Source organism: Oryctolagus cuniculus, chromosome 6, assembly GCF_051225735.1.
Source record: "Oryctolagus cuniculus isolate XC-2025 breed Fujian yellow rabbit chromosome 6, ASM5122573v1, whole genome shotgun sequence".
Taxonomy (NCBI): Eukaryota; Metazoa; Chordata; class Mammalia; order Lagomorpha; family Leporidae; genus Oryctolagus; species Oryctolagus cuniculus.
The window spans coordinates 158,026,726-158,046,516 of NC_142872.1; the positions used below are offsets into that span (position 1 = coordinate 158,026,726).

The window sequence follows — 19,791 nt, forward strand, 5'->3', positions numbered from 1 at the left end:
ATGCTTTATTTATTTTATTTTTCCCCCAAAAAAACCCTTTTATTTAAGCAATACAGACTTCACGCATTTCATAAGTACAACTTTAGGAATATAGGGATTCTTCTCATTATAGCCGCACTCCCACCTTTCCTCCTCCACCTCCTCCTCCCATTCCCAGTCCCATTCTCCACTAAGATCCATTTTCGATGAACTTTATACACAGAAGACCAACTCTGTACTAACTGAACAGTTCAAAAATTTGCATGGTAAGAAAAACCAAAAACTGAAACAAATAAAAACTATTCCTCAACTGTCAAGATGAGAGCTGTTCAAAGTCATTGCGTCTTGAAGTTAATTTCACTTTTTTTTTTTTTAAATAGAAACTTAATTAACAAAGCACTCAGTGATAATTTTTTAGGAGCATTTAGACATAATAAAACTCTTTGAGGACAGAGGTCATACATGGGAAGTTAGTTCATAGTGACTCTTGTTGTTAATATAACAGTTAACAATCTAATGTATGATGTCGGTGACCACCCGAGGCTCTTGACACGGACTGCCTAGGCTATGGAAGCCTTTTGAATCCACAAACTCCGTCAGTATTTGGACAATGCCATAAGCAAAGTTCTCTTCTCCCTTCAGAGAGAAGTACCTCCTTTGATGACCACTTCTTTCCACTGGGGTCTCATCCACTGAGATCGATCATGTAGGACATTTTTTTGCCCCAGTGTCTTGGTTTTCCATGCCTGAAATGCTTTTGTGGGCTTTTCAGCCAGACCAGAGTGCCTTAAGGGCTGATTCTGAGGTCAGAGTGCTGTTTAAAGCTATTGTCATTCTATGAGTCTGCTGTGTGGACTGCTTCCCATGTTTGGGCATTCACTCCTTTTTAATTCTGTTGTTATTACCAGACCCTTAATCCTATCCATATGATCACTTTAAAATTCTTAGGATGGTATTTGTACCATTTAGCTTAGGGGGATTTGGGGTCCCATGGCAAGTTTTTAAACTGTATCCTTAGAAGTAAGTCCATAGGAATGTATGCAGAACATTCATAATTACAACTTAAGGAACATGGTGATTCTTCCCACAGTGCCCACTCTCCCACCCATACTCCCACCCATCTTCCTCCTCCTCTCTCATTCCCACTCTTATTTTTTACTGAGATCTATTTTCAATTGACTTTATATACTATGTGTAACTATGTTAATTAGAGTTCAACAAATAGTATTAAAAAAAAAAACTGTTCCTCAACAGTCAAGATAAGGGCTGTTCAAGTCATTGCTTCTCAAAGTGTCAATTTCTTTTTTTTTTTTTTTCAATTTTTTATTTATTTGACAGGTAGAGTTATAGACAGTGAGAGAGAGAGACAGAGAGAAAGGTCTTCCTTCTGTTGGTTCACCCCCAAAATGGCCGCTGTGGCCGGTGTGCCGCGCCAATCCGAAGCCAGGAGCCAAGTGCTTCCTCCTGGTCTCCCATGTGGGTGCAAGGGCCCAAGCACTTGGGCCACAGCAGAGAGCTAGACTGGAACAGGAGCAACTGGGACTAGAATCCGGAGCCCATATGGGATGCCGGCGCTACAGGCAAAGGAGTAACCAAGTGAGCCACGGCACCGGCCCCAAAATGTCAATTTCTATAAGTGAAATACTTCTCAGTAAAATCAGTAAGGGGTTCAACAAAGTAGATGAGATTCATTCATATTTAAATGATGATGCAGAACTGATAACAATGCCACAGATCAGAGAACCAGTACTATCAAAGCTGCTGCTGGAACCAGATCCTTGGGCTTTCAGGTACATGCATAGAGAACAGGCAATGTGATTCCTCCTAGACAGGGAAAATGGGGCCCCTGCACTGTGTCTAGGCCAGCTTACATTCTGTGGACTCTTGGTTTCATATAATTCTTTTCTGTGGGGGACTGTCTTGGGCACTGAGTACTTTTAGCACTGTCTGTCCCCACCTGCTGGATCCTGGCCATGACAATCCAGAATGGATCTACGTATTGCCCTGTGGAGTAAAGTCACCCCTGGGGGAAACTGACTGGCTAAGAGGATACTGAGAAAGTGGGAGATTTAGTATTTGTTTTTGTTTTTTAAGATTTATTTATTTATTTGAAAGAGTTACAGAGAGAGACAGACAGGTCTTCCATCCATTGGTTCACTCCCCAAATGGCTGCAGTGGCCAGAGCTGGGCAAAACCGAAACCAAGAGCGTGTTCCGGGTCTCCTATGTAGATGCAGGGGCCCAAACACTTGAGCCGTTTTCTGCTGCTTTCCCAGACACATTAGCAGGGAGCTAGATTGGAAGTGGAGCAGCCAGGACTTGAACCACTGCCCTTGTGGGATACCAGTGCCACAGATGGCAGCTTTATCCACTATACCACAGCATGCCAGAGTGCTGTGAAGGTAGAAGACTCATTAGATCTGCTGTATGTCATGTTTCAGAGGATGGAGATGGGTGACAGTTCACAATTCTGTATCAGACTTGTTGATATTTTTCAATACACTGAGTAACATACATTCATACAATTCTGAATGCTGTCTCATTTGTTAACTACAACAAAACTCTATAATGATATCAGCAAATTCTGAATCATTAAAAACACAGCATGTTCACTATTTTTAAAGGGGTAAAATAGGCTTAATACAACATTTAAAACATTTTTAAATTGAAACAAATTTTGTTTGAAATCTTTTCTCTAAAATATATCCTAGTTCCTGCATACTGCAGTTCATTGGGCATTTCGCTATAAAGGAAAGTGTTATAGTGTCTCATTCATTGTTTGTGACTATCCGTTTAAATGCTTTGCCTACTGAGACATTTCCTTAAATTTTGAAAGGTTCTGTGTGTCCAGGATGGTGAATGTTAGAACTGAGGAGGTGATATTCACAATGTTTTAGCATAAATATGGATAAATCTCCAGGGGAAAGTGTGAAGAAGGCAACACTTAAAACCAAAACAAACAAATAAGCAAGCTTTAAAATGTGGATGACTTTGTTATCTTACTCTTGCTGTTTTTACTTTTAGGATGGCCTTGTTAAAGCTGATATGGAGAAATTGACATTTTATGCAGTATCTGCTCCAGAGAAGTTGGATCGAATTGGTGCTTACCTGGCAGAAAGATTGAGCAGGGATGTTGTCAGACATCGCTCCGGGTAAGGGAGCTGATTGCTGCTAATGTAGTCTCTTCAGAAAATCCTCCCTAGGCTAAGTTGTGCAGTAAATTATTATGTCATCTAGCCAGGCAGAGAGAGTATTTGGAGATAAAATACTGTAATATTATACAAAGAAATGTGTGGTACCTACATAGATGCTGCAGCTTTTATTACTTTCCTGGTGGTCAGATTTTGTAAAAAACAAAAACAAAAACTCAAGTTAGTTAAGAGTTGCTTCAGTGTAACTCTCCAGTAATTTCTGAGATTTTTCTAATGGGAAGTATTGGAAATTGACTGCCTTAGTCTTTCAGTGCTATCTAGAATTTAAAAATCAGCCTCTAGATTCAAAAAGAAAACAGAAAGATCCCAACTTCAGTTTTACCCCTTAGAGGAATAATAAGAGAGACCATGTTAGGCTGAGATACCAATGTGGGAAGGAGTGCTGTGTTGGCTGTATTCCTCTCTCTAAATTGAGGTCCATCATCTTCATCTAATCTCTGTGCTTGAATGGTAGTAACTATGCAACTTGGATAATATTTTTTCTAATACTATAAATATATGATCTTGGAGTACTTAATTCTCCAAGTGATAAATGTGTTTGCTGCACCTCAACATTGTTTAGTAAAATTTAGACCATTTTACTGCGTCAAGGCAGAGTTTTATCGTTGATTTTGAAGGAAAATTACCTAAAGACTGAATTTTAATTTTTAATGCAAGATTTAAAAAAAATCTGAAAAAAGTAAAATTTGAGACATTTTCATATAGTAGAATGTGGTTGCTGCTGCTGTTTGGTTTACTCATGTTTACAAATATAAGTAGCTTATGTGAAGGATTTAGGGATGTTGCTTTAATAATTATTTTGAAACAGATATAAATACATATGCTTGAAAGTCTGGAAAATACAAAGAAAAGACAACACACAAAGCTTGCAAAGTTGAAGCAGCTATGAAAGCATTATTTTAAAAAGGGAAAATGGAGTAGTTCAGGTTTTGTGAGGATTATTTTATAATCTTAAGATCATTACTGCTATATATTAGTTAAGATTCCAGTGAAAAGCACTTGGAATTAAAGCAGCTAGAAATGTTTGCCATCATTTTTTATCCTCAGGTATGTTTTAATTGCTATGGAGGCACTGGACCAGCTTCTCATGGCTTGCCATTCTCAAAGCATCAAACCATTTGTAGAAAGCTTTCTTCATATGGTGGCAAAGCTGCTGGAGTCAGGGGAACCAAAGCTGCAAGTTCTTGGGACAAATTCTGTGAGTAAAAGTTTTCTCTTAATTTTAATTAGCATATTTAGAATCATTTCTTCTTAGAATGTCTTTACCTGATAAAGGCAAATTCCTTGGGCAGGGTAATTTAGCAATTAGTATTAATGAAGATGATTAGCTTTTCCTCCTGCTCCTTATAATATTAACTAATCGTAATGGAATATCTGCCTGTACATGAATCTGTGCCTACATTTTAATTTTCTTTGGATTGGCTGTTACAACACTAACTTTGAATCCTACTCCTGAATTTCTATTTTGTATCTTCAAATATTATAGTTTCTGTTTTTGGATGTAATTCATGTACCATAGAGCTCATCCATTTAAAGTATAGAGTTCATTGTTTTTTATTATCTTCACAGAATTATGTATTTATCACCCCATTCCCTTCTCCTTGTCTCTGGAATTGACTGATTTACTTTCTGTCTATGGATTTGCCTATTCTTTTTTCTTTTTTAAACTTTTATTTAATGAATATAAATTTCCAAAGTACAGTTTATGGATTACAATGGCTTCCTCCCACCCCATAACCTCCCTCCCACCCGCAACCCTCCCCTTTCCCTCTCCCTCCCCCCTTCCATTCACATCAAATAGGATTTGCCTATTCTAAACATTTTAAATAAATGGAATCATCCATTATGTAATCTTTTGGTCAGAATTCTTTAAAGTAGCCTAATGTTTCTAAGGGTTATTCATGTGATGGCATATATTAGTACCTTATTCCTTTTTATGTCTGATATTCCATGGTATGAATACACTATATTTAACCGCTCATCAGTCTTGGGCATTAGAATTGTTTCCACTTGTTGGCCAGTATGAATATTGCTGTTATGAACACTCGTTTACAACCTTATGTATGAGCATGTTTTTGTTGTGCAGACTTAGCAGTATAATTGCTGTGTCCTATGGTGAATCAGTGTTTTCCCTAGTAGCTGCATTATTTTACATTCCCACCTTCATTGCATGTTCCAGTTTCTCCGTGTCCTTGCTGATAACTTGTTACTGCTTGTGGTCTTCACAGAGGTTCTGAAGTGGGATCTCCTGGTGACGTTGATCTTCATTTCCCTAGTGACTAGTGATACTGAAACTTCCTCGCGTGTGCTCATTGATTGTTTGTATATCTTCTTCAGAAAAACCTCTTTCAGACACTTTGTTCATCTTTTGATTAGATTGTGTTCATTGTTGAGTTTTAAAATTCTTTATATATTCTTGATGTCAGTCCTGCATCAGATACATGATTTGCAAATATTTTTCCTGTTCTGTCATTGCTTTTGTCATTCTTTATGGTATGCTTTAAATCACTGATATTTTTAATTTTGATGAAGTTCAGTTGATTTTTTTTCTTTTGTGCTTTTAATCTTACATATAAGAAGTGATTGCCTAATCCAAGGTCATAAGGATTTACTCCTTTTGTAAATCTAAAGTTTTATACTTTTTAGGTCTATTACTCTTCCTGAGTTAATTTTTGTATTTGATGTAAATTAGAGGTTCAGCTTTATCCACAGTTTGTTTAGAGGTACTCAATTGTCACATTACTGTTTGTTGAACAGACTATTCTTTCCCCATTGAATGGAGTTGGAACACTTTGGAAAATCAATTAAGCATGAGTGTAAGGATTAATATCTTCGTTCCTCCTTAGACGTCTGACCTAGTTCTCCTTGCCATATCCATTTCTTCTATCCTGAACCATAGCGTATTGAACATATGTGAGGTTAAGGAAGGCATACATACCTAAAGAGGAAAATAAAATACAGATAAGGTTTAATTTCATTGTATAACCTTCAGTCTTTCCATTCCAGCTTCATTTCTGAGGAAGCATTAAGGAATTCTTCCTACATGAATACTATATGTTAGGAAAAGAGTTGCAGATTGGTGCCTGCTCACACGGGGCACCATAAATATCAGGAAAAGAGGTCAGAATAGAGAGGCGGCAGTGTATGAATTTATAGCCAGACTGAATTTATTCAGAGAAAATGAATTCACAGAGGTGGGTGACCAACTGCCTGCGTGCCCATGATGGAACACGTGGCAGAAGGCCCTGTCCCCCAGGGGCTGGGCCTTTTTATATTGTAGTGGGGCTGGGGTAAGAGACAGCAGGCTGAGGGGAATTCCTGGGACTGGTAGGTCTTTCAGGTGGCTGTGGGGGCTGGGTATGAAGGCGATAGGATATGAGACCCAATTGAGATTCAAGGGCAAGGGATACATCCCAGTGTTTATCTTTTGGGCAATGAGCAAGAATGGCTGAGGCTTATGTTTTTGTTCTATCACTATATATCCCCATTCAGATATTTATTAACAACTAATAAAATCATATATCACCTGCTATTGTTTCTGAATAATTATGTTCTGATACAGGAAGAGGAAGTATAGTAGTGACTGCCAGTGTGGATTAGGGTCTGATAGCTCTGATTTGAATCGAGCCTGCACTACTTTGGGGTTGGTTATCTTTGGCAAGTTACTTAATTCCCCCTTGCCTCAGTTTGTTATCCGTGAAGTGAATATAGCAGTAGTACCAGTCTTAAATGATTGTTGTTTGACATGTAATATATGTGAAGCTCTTAGAGGAATACATGGCACTGTTCTGTTAGTACTGGTAGTAGTGTTGTGGGATGAGGAGAGTGATGTCAGTTCTTCTCTCATACCAAAGAAGAATTTCCGTGTGGACAGGGACAGTAAGCAAAGTGAAGTTTACTGAAAGCAAGAAGCCTCCTGATGCAGCAGTCAGGAGGGAGACACAAGGGAGGAGTTGCCAGAGAAGCTTGCAAGTGCTGGCTCTTTCGTACACAAAGTGTGTGTCTCTGATTAGCCCCTTTCTGAGAAGTGAGTAGATATTTAACCAATCAGTGGAGAGGCAGAATAACAGCTGATCAGGAGGTCAGAATAACAACCAATCAGGGAACTGAAAGTGTATGCTAATGAGACATGCCACATGAACCAATCAGGGAGCTGACATTGGAGTAGCCTGTTTTGCACGGAAGTGTTCAGAGTGCTCAATCAGGTCAATTTGGCAGACTCACCAACATCTTAACATTACAGACTCCCATCCTCAGGACGCCCGGAGAGTACATGGTGTGTTTTTTTCTCTTTTCTATGTTTTGCATTCCTTTTCTAGGGGCCACTGAAGTCCTTATCAGTATTAGATTGTTAAAAATGCCAAAGTGTGTAAATAAAATCCTCATCCAGAAACCCTTAGTATGATTTTTTTCCATTCATTTCTAAGGGGAACGATGGGGTTTTCTAAATGCAATTAGGCAGTGCAGCGGGTTTTGTTTCCAGCAAGGTGGCTTAAACTTCTCCTGTTTCCTTTATAGTTAGGCAAGGAAAGCTTAGGAGAAATGTTTTAATAGTGATGGGGGAGGAGTTTTAGTATATATTGTCAGAAATTTCTTTATTTGTAACCAGCAGTGTATATGTACTATTTTAATGCATCATTTGGGCAAAAGGAAATTCTTCAGTTATCTGCTTTGAGTAAATTATATTAAGTAAATGCTGTCTTATCTTGACTAACCTTGTATTAATTTCTTAGTGTTGCTAAGTGCCCTATGTTAAATATGACCAATACTTAAGATTTAATATTTTTAGATTTATTAGTGGTCTTTGTACATGTTATTTCAATTTTTTGATATTTGCCTCTCTGTGCTGACCCACCCAGTATGGCAGTAGTTTATGAAGTTTTTGTAGACTCTTTTTTGTTGGGAAAATTGTGCGAGATATACATTTTATTCTTACCTCTTCTTAATTTTTTTCAACTTGTTGAAGATTTATTATTTATTTGAAAGGGAGGGAGATACATAGATGAACAGATAGAGATATCGATGTCTTCCATCCTCTGATTTACTCCTTAAGTGGTCACAGCAACCAGGGCTTGGCCAGTCTGAGGCCAGGAACTCCATCTGGGTCTCCCACATGCATGGCAGGGCCCAAGCACTCAGACCATCCTCCACTGCTTTCCCATGTATTAGCAGGAAGCTGAATTGGAAGTGGAATAGCTGGGATTTGAACTGGGATGCAGACTTCCCAAATTAAGTGGCTGCTTAACTTGCTGCCCAATGATGTCCGGTGCTTCAGGCCAGGGCTTTAAACCGCTGTGCCCCAGTGCTGGCCCCTCAGGGTTCATTTTTATCAAAAACATAAGTATTTGGCCTAGTATTTTCTGAAATTACCCATGTTTGGTATGTAGATTGAGATTCTTGAAAATTGGAAACTGGGGCTGGCATTATGGCATAGTGTTTGGTAAAGCAGCTGCCTGTGACACCAGCATCCTGTGTGGGCACTGGTCGTGTCCTGGCTGTTCTACTTCCAATCCACCTCCCTGCTAATGGCCTGGGAAAAGCAGCAAAAGATGGGTCAGGTGTTGCATGGGCTCCTGCCACCAATGTGGGAGACTGGAATGAAGCTCTGCCTCCTGGCTTCAGCCTGGCCCAGCCCCACCTATTGTGACCATCTGGGAGTGAACCACTGGATGGAAGATCTCTTTCTGCCTCTCCCTCTCTGTAACTCTGACTTTCAAATAAATAAATAAACCTTAAAAAGAAAAAAAAGTTTATCACACCTCTTGACCTTGGTGCCTTTTGTTTTGGATGACGACTTAATCTCTGAATCTGTGAAATGGGGATAACGGCACACCCTGTGCAGGATGTTGAAGTGATTAGTAAGAACTCGTGTGGAAACACCTACCTAGCACAGTGTGTGTTGCAGAATATTTAGTGGCTCACAGTTTAACCTGAGCCACATGTAGTATTGGATAGTTTTGTGGTCCTTTCTAAATAATATGAATGATATAAATTTATAATTTTGAACAAGTGCCCTAGTTCTAGCTGAGTTTAAAACCTTTTTGGTGTCATAATGTTGTGTTTTTGTGCTTATTCTATGCTTATTTCAGTTTTGTTTCTAACAGATTAGTAATTTTGATTCTGTTGATACTCTGGTTGAGTAATTCTTTTGGATACAGTCTTTTAAAACTATCTAATTATATACTGGCAGATACATATTAAATTTGCAAGTAAACAGTTTGTTACAAATCACCAAATTAACAAGAAAGCTAATGATAAAAGAGAGTGCATATCAAGGAATCCTAGGAGCCAGAGATATGACATATGTGAGGATATTTAAAATTTCCTAAATATAATGCATCTCTTTTTGATCATTACAAAGAAGACAGAACAAATTACTACCATTTCAGGATTTTTCTTGTCACTTGAATTTGTCATGATTTCCTTCAGTTTATGTACCCTTTGTCTCCTCTTTTTTGTGTAAGTTTTATGCATTCATATGTTTTGTAACAGCTGTCTAGGAAGATTTCTACCCACTATTAAGAAATTGTATTCCCTAGAGGTATGGCCCAAGTTCATCATTGAAGCAGTGTCAGCGTCCAGGAAATGCAAAAGAACTTTGCAGTAAGATCCCTGCTTTTAGAGAGTGGGCTCATTCTCCAAAAGGAACTGAATTGCAAAATTATAGCTAATGTTCAGAATGTAATATCCTTGATTTTATAGAAGTTCATTATTTAAAAATTCCTTTCTATACATGAGGGTACATTAGAAAGTTTGGAAAATGGAGTTAAAATGACTATTTTTGTGTCAGATTTTAAAAAACGTGTATTTTCATCTACTTGAAAGGCTAGAGGGGAGAGAGAGAGAAATATTTTCGCTGATTGTTTCATGTATTTCATTTGTTTTTTATTTGGATGTTGCTTGTTAAATAATAAGTGAAAATAAATGTATTTGTTTCACAGTTCCAGATTTTGCTTATGTTGATGTTTTTGTCTTTCAGTTTGTGAAATTTGCAAATATTGAAGAAGATACACCATCTTATCACAGGCGTTATGACTTTTTTGTGTCTCGATTTAGTGCCATGTGTCATTCCTGTCATAGTGATCCAGAAATACGAACAGAGTATGTATTATTTTACTTTATGATGTATAGTAATTGATGGAGTTCTTTATTGATAAATAACATGTTTACAGATTCTGTAATGATTATGAAAGGAAAAGAGGTATGGCTGAAGTGTGGCCTTTGGTTTCTGTTGGAAGTTATAATGGCCAGCTGAAGCAGCACAGTTACAGTGGTTTCCCAAATCACTCCTGAAAAGTCAGGATCTTTGCCAGAGAATGTCCCTTCATTCCCCCCCACTCATCTCCAATTCTGCCATTCTGTCGTTTCCTCCTGCAGGGACTCTAATGTAGTTGCATGGGTGTCCTTGCTGTTTCTTGCACTCTGTAGACGTATTTCTCCTCAAGGCACTTGGGCACGTTGCTCTTGGTGCCTAGAACAGTTCCCCCAGAAACCCAAGTGGCTTGTTGCTTCAGTTTGGTTCAGATTTCTGCTCAAATATCATGTTATCACGCTCTCCTTACCACCTTTTATGAGATATCAGCTCCTACCATTCATTATCTTCATTATATATCTCTTTGTCTGTTGCTCCCTGGAATATAAATTCCAGGAAAGCGAGGACTTTTTCTTTCTTTTTTTATGATTTATTTTATCTGATAGAGTTAAAAAGATAAGGAGAGACAGAGAGAGATCTTCCATCCATCCACTTATTCATTCCCCAGGTGGCCACAACAGCCAGGATGAAGCTGGGAGCCAAGAGCCTTTTTCAGGTCTCCCGTGTGGGTAGCAGGGGCCCAAGCACTTGGACCATCTTCCGCTGCTCTTCCCAGGCCATTAGCAGGGAACTAGATTGGAAGTGGGCACCCAGACGTGAGCCAGTGCCCAAATGAAGTGCTTGCATCACAAGTGGCAGCTTCACCCCCTGAGCTGCAGTGGAGGCCCTTCGGTCCTTGTTCTGATGACTGATGTATCACTAGCACTTTAAATAGTGTCTGGCACATGTAGGGCCCCGTGTAAGCACTTCTAGAATGAATAAATCAGCAAAATGAGTGAATACTACTGAATCATTGCTAGTCTGACAGTTGTGACAACTGGCTGGGACATTTTTGAACATTTCTTTTAGATATGTCCTAGTAAAAATCTGAAACAAAATGCCTACCTGCAGACACAATCTAGAGGTTGATATCTGTGTATCAATGAGAAACTTCAAAGCCAAAACAACCTTGGTAAATACAGGAAGTAGTCTCAGTATGACTTTAATACACCTAAACAGAAAGAAGTCAGCCTGAATTCAGAGGGTTGTCATGGACAGTCAGTAATCAAGACCTGATAATCAAAACTTAGGTTGATTTGTAATTTTACTTTTAAAATAAATAAATATGCAAGCTACATGTTTGGTTTACATAAATGGAAGCAAATACAAATTATTTTTTTAAGTTGGAGAAAGAAAGCTGAAAGGTGTTTTGATAATTATTTTCAGATAAAAGATTCGTTTCTGTGATGCTATTAGTGTTATGTTTTCCTCAGTATAAAGTAGTAATGCAGGTCACACACAGTACTGCTGTTATCCCTTTATTACGAAGTATGAAGCCTTAGATGTGGGGTAGTATAATTACCTTGTAAAAATAAATCTCCTAATTATCCCAGTTAAACCCCTTTTTTTTTAATTTCCCTCCCTCAAGGACATTTTAAAAATATTGTATAAAATGTTCTCTCTTCTCAAAGGCAAATTATTAAATTGTTAATAGGGCAAAACAGATAATGAAATTAGGCAAAGAAAATGGCATTTTCCCCCAAGATTTTAAAAGTTTTGCTTTCTTTTAAAATACAGAAAATAGAATGTTGTATGCATTTCTTTAGTATTATGAGGATTATTAAAGTAGGCAGGCGCTTCTTAAATTTTGGCTGAAGTGAATTTCACATATAAACCACTGTAGATAAAAAGTGTTTCTGATATCCATAATAATTTATAAAAGAGTACATTTCAAAAATTTTGTGACATAAGTGAGCTTATATACTTAGGTGTTTATCACCCGCTACTGAAATATCTTATGAATATATTTTCACATAAAGGTCTTCATTAATATTTACAAAAAGAAACTTGAAATTTCCTATATCCAAATGAAAGATTCCTAATTATAGGTCTCTCTAGTATTATGTGATATTTGAAGTTCCTAAATGCCAGCATTTTTTTAATCACTGTAGAACAAATGAATAAACTAAAATACTCTAACATCTTAGGGGGCTTGATTCTTAAAAAAAAATTACATACTTATTTATTTATTTATTTAAAAAGCAGAGCCAGACAGAGAGTGAGTGAGTAAAAGAACAGTCACACGATCTTGCATTTGCTGGTTCATTCTCCAAATGACTGCAACAGCCAGGTCTGGGTCAGTCCAAAGCCTGGAGATAGGAACCCATACAGGTCTCCACATGGGCAGTAGGACCCCAAGCACGTGGGCCAATTCCACTGTCTTCCCCATGCACGTTAACAGGAAACCGAATTGGAAGTGGAGCAGCGGGGGCTCAAATCTGCACTCTGATATGGGATGTTGTCATCACAAGCAGTAGCTTAACCCACTGTACTGCAACACTGGTCCCATTTTTCTCGTTTTCCTGAAATAAAAGCTCATATGGTTTTCTTTTTTTTTTTTTAACTTTTATTTAATGAATATAAATTTCCAAAGTACAGAATATTGATTACAATGGCTTCCCCCATAACGTCCCTCCAACCCGCAACCCTCCCCTTATCCACTCCCTCTCCCCTTCCATTCACATCAAGATTCATTTTCGATTCTCTTTATATACAGAAGATCAGTTTAGCATACATTAAGTAAAGATTTCAACAGTTTGCTCCCACACAGAAACATAAAGTGAAAAATACTGTTTGAGTACTAGTTATAGCATTAAATCTCAATGTACAGCACATTAAGGACAGAGATCCTACATGAGGAGTAAGTGCACAGGGACTCCTGTTGTTGACTTAACAAATTGACACTCTTGTTTATGGCCTCAGTAATCACCCTAGGCTCTTGTCATGAGCTGCCAAGGCTATGGAAGCCCCCTGAGTTCACTGACTCTGATCATATTTCGACAAGGCCATGGTCAAAGTGGAAGTTCTCTCCTCCCTTCAGAGAAAGGTACCTCCTTCTTTGATGACCCATTCTTTCCACTGGGATCTCACTCGTGGAGATCTTTCATTTAGGTTCCCCCCCCCGCCCCCCCAGAGTGTCTTGGCTTTCCATGCCTGAAATACTCTCATGGGCATTTCAGCCGGATCTGCATGCCTTAAGGGCTGATTCTGAGGCCAGAGTGCTGTTAGGACATCTGCCATTCTATGGGTCTGCTGTGTATCTCACTTCCCATGTTGGATCGTTCTCTCCCTTTTTGATTCTATCAGCTAGTATTTGCAGACACTATTCTTGTTTATGTGATCCCTTTGGTTCTTACTCCTATCATTACGATTAATTGTGAACAGAAATTGATCACTGGGACTAGTGAGATGGCATTGGTACATGCCACCTCAATGGGATTGAATTTGTGAGGAAGTTGGGGGCTGTGAACTGGGAGAGGAGAATAGGTAGCATTTGCTTACTATATTGATCAGTTTAAGATATATATTCAGGGGCTGGCGCTGTGGCGTAGTAGGTAAAGCTGCCGCCCACAGTGCTGGCATCCCATATGGGCACCTGTTCGAGTCCTGGCTGCTACACTTCCGATCCAGTTCTCTGATGTGGAAAGCAGTAGAAGATGGCCCAAGTCCTTGGGCCCTGCACCCATGTGGGAGACCTAGAAGAAGCTCCTGGCTCCTGGCTTTGGATTGGTGTAGCTCCAGCTGTGCGGCCAACTGGGGAGTGAACCAGCCGGACAGAAGACCTCTCTCTCTCTGCCTCTCCTCTCTCTGTATGACTTTCAAATAAATCTTTAAAATATATGTATTTATACATAAATATATGTATATTTATGGCTGAGATATCTATATATTTTGATGGTGCTTATTTGCCATACCTTTAAAAGGACCACCTTAGTCTTCTTTCTAGACAGACTGTGGGAGATAAGAGACTCTTAGGGAAGACCAGTGAGAACAGTCTGCAGAAGCAGGAAGGGTGTAACAGGAACAGTGAGATTCTATCAGCTTTTACTTACAGGCAAGAAGTGGAAAGACTCTAATTCAATTATTGAGGTGATTATCATCATCATAGGAAAACCTATGATACATGAAGTACATGTCTATATTTTGTAATGTTTCTGAGCTGTGTTTTTATGTCTTTTTAAATTTTTAAAAATATTTTAGGGATAAGCATTGTGGTACTATGGGTTAAACTGCAGCTTGGGACTCCTGCATCCCATTTTAGTGTGCCTTGAGTTGAGTCTTGCCTCTGCTTCTGATCCAGCTTCTTGCTAGTGTGCCTGGAGGTAGCAGATGATAACCCAAGTACTTGGGTCCCTGCTGCCCACGTGGGAGACTTAGATTTCCTGGCTCCTGACTTCAGCCTGGCCTGGCCCAGCTATTCCAGGCATCTGGGGATAAACCAGCAAATGGAGTATCTCATTCTCTGTCTGTCCCTGCCTCGCTGTCATTATGAATTTCAAATAAATAAATCTCCCAATTTTAAAATTTTAATTATATATATTTTTGGTACAGTGTGATAATTTGATACATTTAACTATGTATATTGATGAAATCAGATTGTTTCTGTCTTACATATTTTTAAGATTTTTATTAGCAGTTATACATATGGGTTGCAGTGATATTTCAGTAAATGTATACATTGTGGAGGGGCCAGCACTGTGATGCAGTGGGTTAAAGCCCCAGACTGCATTGCTGGCATCCCATAGAGGCGCCAGTTTGAGTCCTGGCTGCTCCTGTTATGATCCAGCTCTCTGGTATGGCCTGGGAAAGCAGTGGAGGATGACCCAAGTCCTTAGGCCCCTTCACCTGCAGTAGAAGATGGCCCAAGTCCTTGGGCCCTGGTCTCACCCTCGGTGGAGACCTGGAAGAAGCTCCTGGCTCCTGGCTTCCAACCAGCTCAGCTGTGGCGTTGCGGTCATTTGGGGAGTGAACCAGTGGATGGAAGACCTCTCTCTCTTTCTCTCTGGCTTTACCTCCCTCTGTAACTCTTTCAAAAATAAAATAATTCTTTTTAAAAAATGTATACATTGTGGAGTGATTATAAATTCTGGTTTTAAAAGGGTGATTTTCAAAGTCTTTGGAATAATCTCTGCATCCATCTTAGATTTTTGTAATTTTAATTTCTTAGAATTACCACATGTTATTTTAAGATATTTTGTTAAGATAAAAATATTAAGATAACAATATGTACTTGACATTCATTCTTTAGTTGGCAAACAGACTTGTTCAAATAACTTTTTCATGGTTCATTTTTTTTTCTATTTGGTGAATAGAATCCGAATTGCTGGAATCAGAGGTATTCAAGGTGTGGTTCGCAAAACAGTTAATGATGAACTTCGGGCAACCATCTGGGAACCTCAGCATATGGATAAGATTGTTCCATCCCTCCTGTTTAACATGCAAAAGATAGAAGAAGTTGACAGGTATTAATAAAGATGTTAGAGCTGAGGCTGTTACTTAACATGTGTGCTTGCTCAGTAAGTTTTGTCTTTAGTTAGATTAAAGTGGTAGTCTTGTAAAGTTGCATGAGTTTAAATATGTGTTCCTTTCTGGAGCAATTATTTATCCTAATGAGCACGTTAAACTTAGCGGACCACAGATTCCTGCTTGTGCTCTTGGCCTTTATTTCTTATTAGAGTAAGTTTATACTTCTTGCTTATTATTGAGCATCAGAATTGTTGTTTAGTTAATACTACCTAAAGTTTCAGATGTGAGAAATATAAATTATAGCTGAACTTCTGTTATTCTTTAAGGATCCAGCATGCTTTCTCATAGGGAACTACAAAGAACCAAAATAATGATAATAATAATGATAATTGCTACTCATTTTTTTTTTCAACAAAAAGTTTAGATGCACTTCATTTCTGATTGATTTCAGAATGGAATATTCTTTTTGGATGTATGTTGATTTTCTGTTTCACACAGCCCCATTCAGTTGCACTTAGAATTCTGTACTCTATTTCACTTTTTCAAATGCCAGAAGCATGCTTTTGCTCTGCATTTCTGTTGCTACACACATAGATAATACGTGGTTGATTAGGCTTCAGATGCAAAATCTCCAATTCGACCTCTTATCTTGACCTTCCTACTGGTCTAAAAATGAGATGTAAAGATAATGCTGTGATTGAATTTACATATCTATGAAAGTTATGCAAATTACAGGATGGATTTATGCTTAATTCCTTAGACATGACTGTTTCCAGCTTTAGTCCTTTTCTAAAGTATGAGACTTGGTATATTTTAACACGTTCTGTATGTTTCTTATTCTTGGCACTGTTGCTGAGGCTTAAGTTTCCCCATCTAAAATATTTATAATTTAAAAGGTCACTAGCTAGTTGGGAACTCATTTCCCATAAATATGAATATTGAAGTCCAGGGTTAGCATAAGAGAAAAAATATTAGTTGCTGAATCTTAAGAAATTGCGGTTTTTCACAATATAATCCCAAATGCCATAGATAGGCCTTATTATTATTATTGCACATGAATACATTAACCTAAAATCATGTTTCAAGAGCTGAACAAAACAAATACTGTATACCGAAGACATCTACATATGCAGATGTTTTACATACATATACAGATGTTGTAACTGAAGTTTTTTATTAATTTTGTTTTTAATTGGTATGTACCAATTTACATACTTAGGGATATATAGTTTACTATTTTAGTACATGTACACATTATGTAAAAATCAGATCAAGGTAGTTGGTATATACTTCATTTCATACTTTCATCATTTCTTTATAGTGAGAACATTAAAATCGTTCCTTGTAGTTATTTTGAAGTATTCAATATTCAATGCAGTATTATTAATTGTAGTGACCCTGCTGTTCAGTAATTTACTTTTTAGTCACAAGCTGTAGCATAGTTTTTAACTTCATTTTATTTTTACCCATTTGCACTTAAACTAGGGACACCTGAAGGTGTTCTTGCTAAACGTTTGCTGTAAGGTAGAAATTGTGTCAGAGTGAACATATAGCAAGCTGCTGAGTGCTTTACCTATGTGAGGGAAATTCTGTTAGTTGGAAACAGGTTACAAAGCTGAATTTTGTTCTTATTTGAAAGATGGTGTAATTAGCTTTGTTGGTGTTAAATTCATGTTAGAATTTAGCTTTAAAAACCAAATATCATCTTAACAATTCTGAGAAGTCAAGTGTATCCCGTTTAACTGTTAGAACTAATACCATCATTTCTCTTTCTTTGTCAGTCGCCTGGGCCCTCCTTCTTCTCCTTCTGCAGCTGACAAAGAGGAGAATCCTGCTGTGCTGGCCGAGAGCTGTTTCAGAGAACTGCTGGGTAGAGCGACTTTTGGGAATATGAATAATGCTGTTAGACCAGTTTTTGCGTAAGTAGTTGCTGTTTTCCTGATTATTTGTGACTTTGCTCTGTTAATTTTGTATTAATTGACTTACACAAGACAAATATTTTTTTAGTTTTGTGACTGAGATGGTACCAGAACCAATGCAGCACTTCAGGAAGTAGTACAGGATTGAGTCAGACTAGCTGTGTTCAAGTGCTGGTTCAATCACTAGTATTTTCCCCTCCAGTATGAAATGTTAAAATGTGCTTAATACCATGTGCCCCATGTAACTGACTGTCCCCTTACAGACCCTGATGGGCAGTGTTGACGCAGTATCCAGGTGTTCTGGTACTGCTCTGTGGTCAGCTCTCCTGTTGCCACGCTTCGATTTCTTGAGATCACATTCAGTTCTCTTGAGCATTCTCTGCCTTTGATCCAGTAACTTAGAGCATGAATATTAAAGTTCTCATCGGTACTTAGGTATTCTCCTTCAGGTAAAATGTATTTAGAAGCTTTGAGCTTTCCTACAAGACGTTACCTCTCAAGTCGTGGCAAGCCTTTGTGTTCGTAGTTCAGTCATCAGCAGATAGATCTCTATCAAATTCTGTGTCATTTATGGACTCTTGCTAGTCTTTATTTTGTTAAAACTCATCTTGTCTTGTTCCCCTTTTGACTATAGGAATGGCTGGAACCTATAAAGTATTCTAAATGCAGCATCAAAAACTCTTTATTTAAGGCAGATGACTAACACAGGGTTCAGTGTTGAGCTTTGATTACAAGAATCGGTAAACCACAGAATTAAAAATCAAAGAATCATTATATTTTTCAAAGAAATCTGTGATCTCACCACTACAACTACCACTTAAAAACTGAGAGCTACTGTTTAAAGACCTTTTGGGCTTATGGAAATGATGCTAATTCGGAATCCTACCCAGTGTACTAAGGGCAGAAATGCCTGGGTTTGAGTCCTGTTTCCACATCTCTTTTTACCTTCCTGCTAATGTACAGCCTGGGAGGCAGCAGGTGATGGCTCAGGGGCTTGGGTCCCAGCCATTGCTATGGGAGACTCAGATTGTGTTCTGGGCACCAGGTTTGGGCATGGCCCAGGCCCAGCTATTGCAGGCATTTGGGGAATGAATCAACAGATGGAAGATCTCTGTCTGTCTTTCCCTCCCTCCCTCTCTCTTTCCCTCTCCCTGTGCCCCTCTCTGTGCCTTTTCAATGCAATGAAAATAAATAATAATTTAAAAAATTTAAATATACAGGATTATTTTTTTAATGTTTGTGAATGTAAGAATTCTAGTTTTTATTTTAATACTGTTGTTAATCACAGTAATCTATAAGGCCTTAAAAATCTAGACAATTTGAGGGAGGTGTTCACCCTAGTAGTTAAGAGATTGGTTAAGATGTCTACATCCCACATTGGAGTGTTTGGGTTTGATACTGAGCCCAGCTCCTTATTCCAGCTTCCTGCTAATACCGATTTTGGGAGGCAGTGGTGTTGGCTCAAGGAGTTGGGTTCCTGTCAGATGGAGATGTGGACAGCACTCCTGCTGGGAGGCAGTGGTGTTGGCTCAAGGAGTTAGGTTCCTGTCAGATGGAGATGTGGACAGCACTCCTGCTTTAGCTCCAGCCTAGCCTCAGCCGTTGTGGGTGCCGCTTTTTAGTGAACTGTGGATGGGAGCTCTGTCTGTGTCTGTATCTCTGCCTCTCAAATGAGTAAATGTTTAAAAAATCTAGAGGTTTAGAAAGAAGTTACACATTGGGTTTACTGGAGTTAGCTACCTTGAAGTAGGCTATGTCCTTTTCTACATAGAATTTAAGGACTTAAGGGCCAGCTCTGTGGCATAGTAGGTAAAGCTACCATCTGTAGTGCTGGCATCCAATATGGATGCTGGTTTGAGTCTCAGCTGCTCCACTTCAGATCCAGCTCCTTGTTAATGCACCTGGGAAAGTAGCAGAAGATGGCCCAAGTGCTTGGGCCCTTGTACTCACATGGGAGATGAAGCTCTTGGCTTTGGGCTTGGTCCACCCTGGCTATTGTGGTCATTTGGGGAGTGAACCAGCGGGTGGAAGATAATCTCTCTGTCTCCTTCTCTGTAGCTTTGCCTTTCAGATAAAATAAATAA

At 38.6% G+C, this 19,791-nt stretch overlaps 1 protein-coding gene across 3 annotated transcripts in view; it reads left to right on the forward strand.

Moving 5' to 3' along the window:
• EFR3A (EFR3 homolog A) overlaps positions 1–19,791 on the forward strand; it is a 116,234-nt gene that overhangs the window by 45,940 nt on the left and 50,503 nt on the right. For all 3 annotated transcript variants that reach the window (XM_051844031.3, XM_051844033.3, XM_089335715.1), the window contains exons 3-7: positions 3,003–3,130; positions 4,238–4,388; positions 10,170–10,291; positions 15,635–15,784; positions 17,570–17,707. In XM_051844031.3, coding sequence (XP_051699991.3) covers positions 3,003–3,130; positions 4,238–4,388; positions 10,170–10,291; positions 15,635–15,784; positions 17,570–17,707 — 689 coding nt within the window. The remainder of the gene's footprint in view (positions 1–3,002; positions 3,131–4,237; positions 4,389–10,169; positions 10,292–15,634; positions 15,785–17,569; positions 17,708–19,791) is intronic.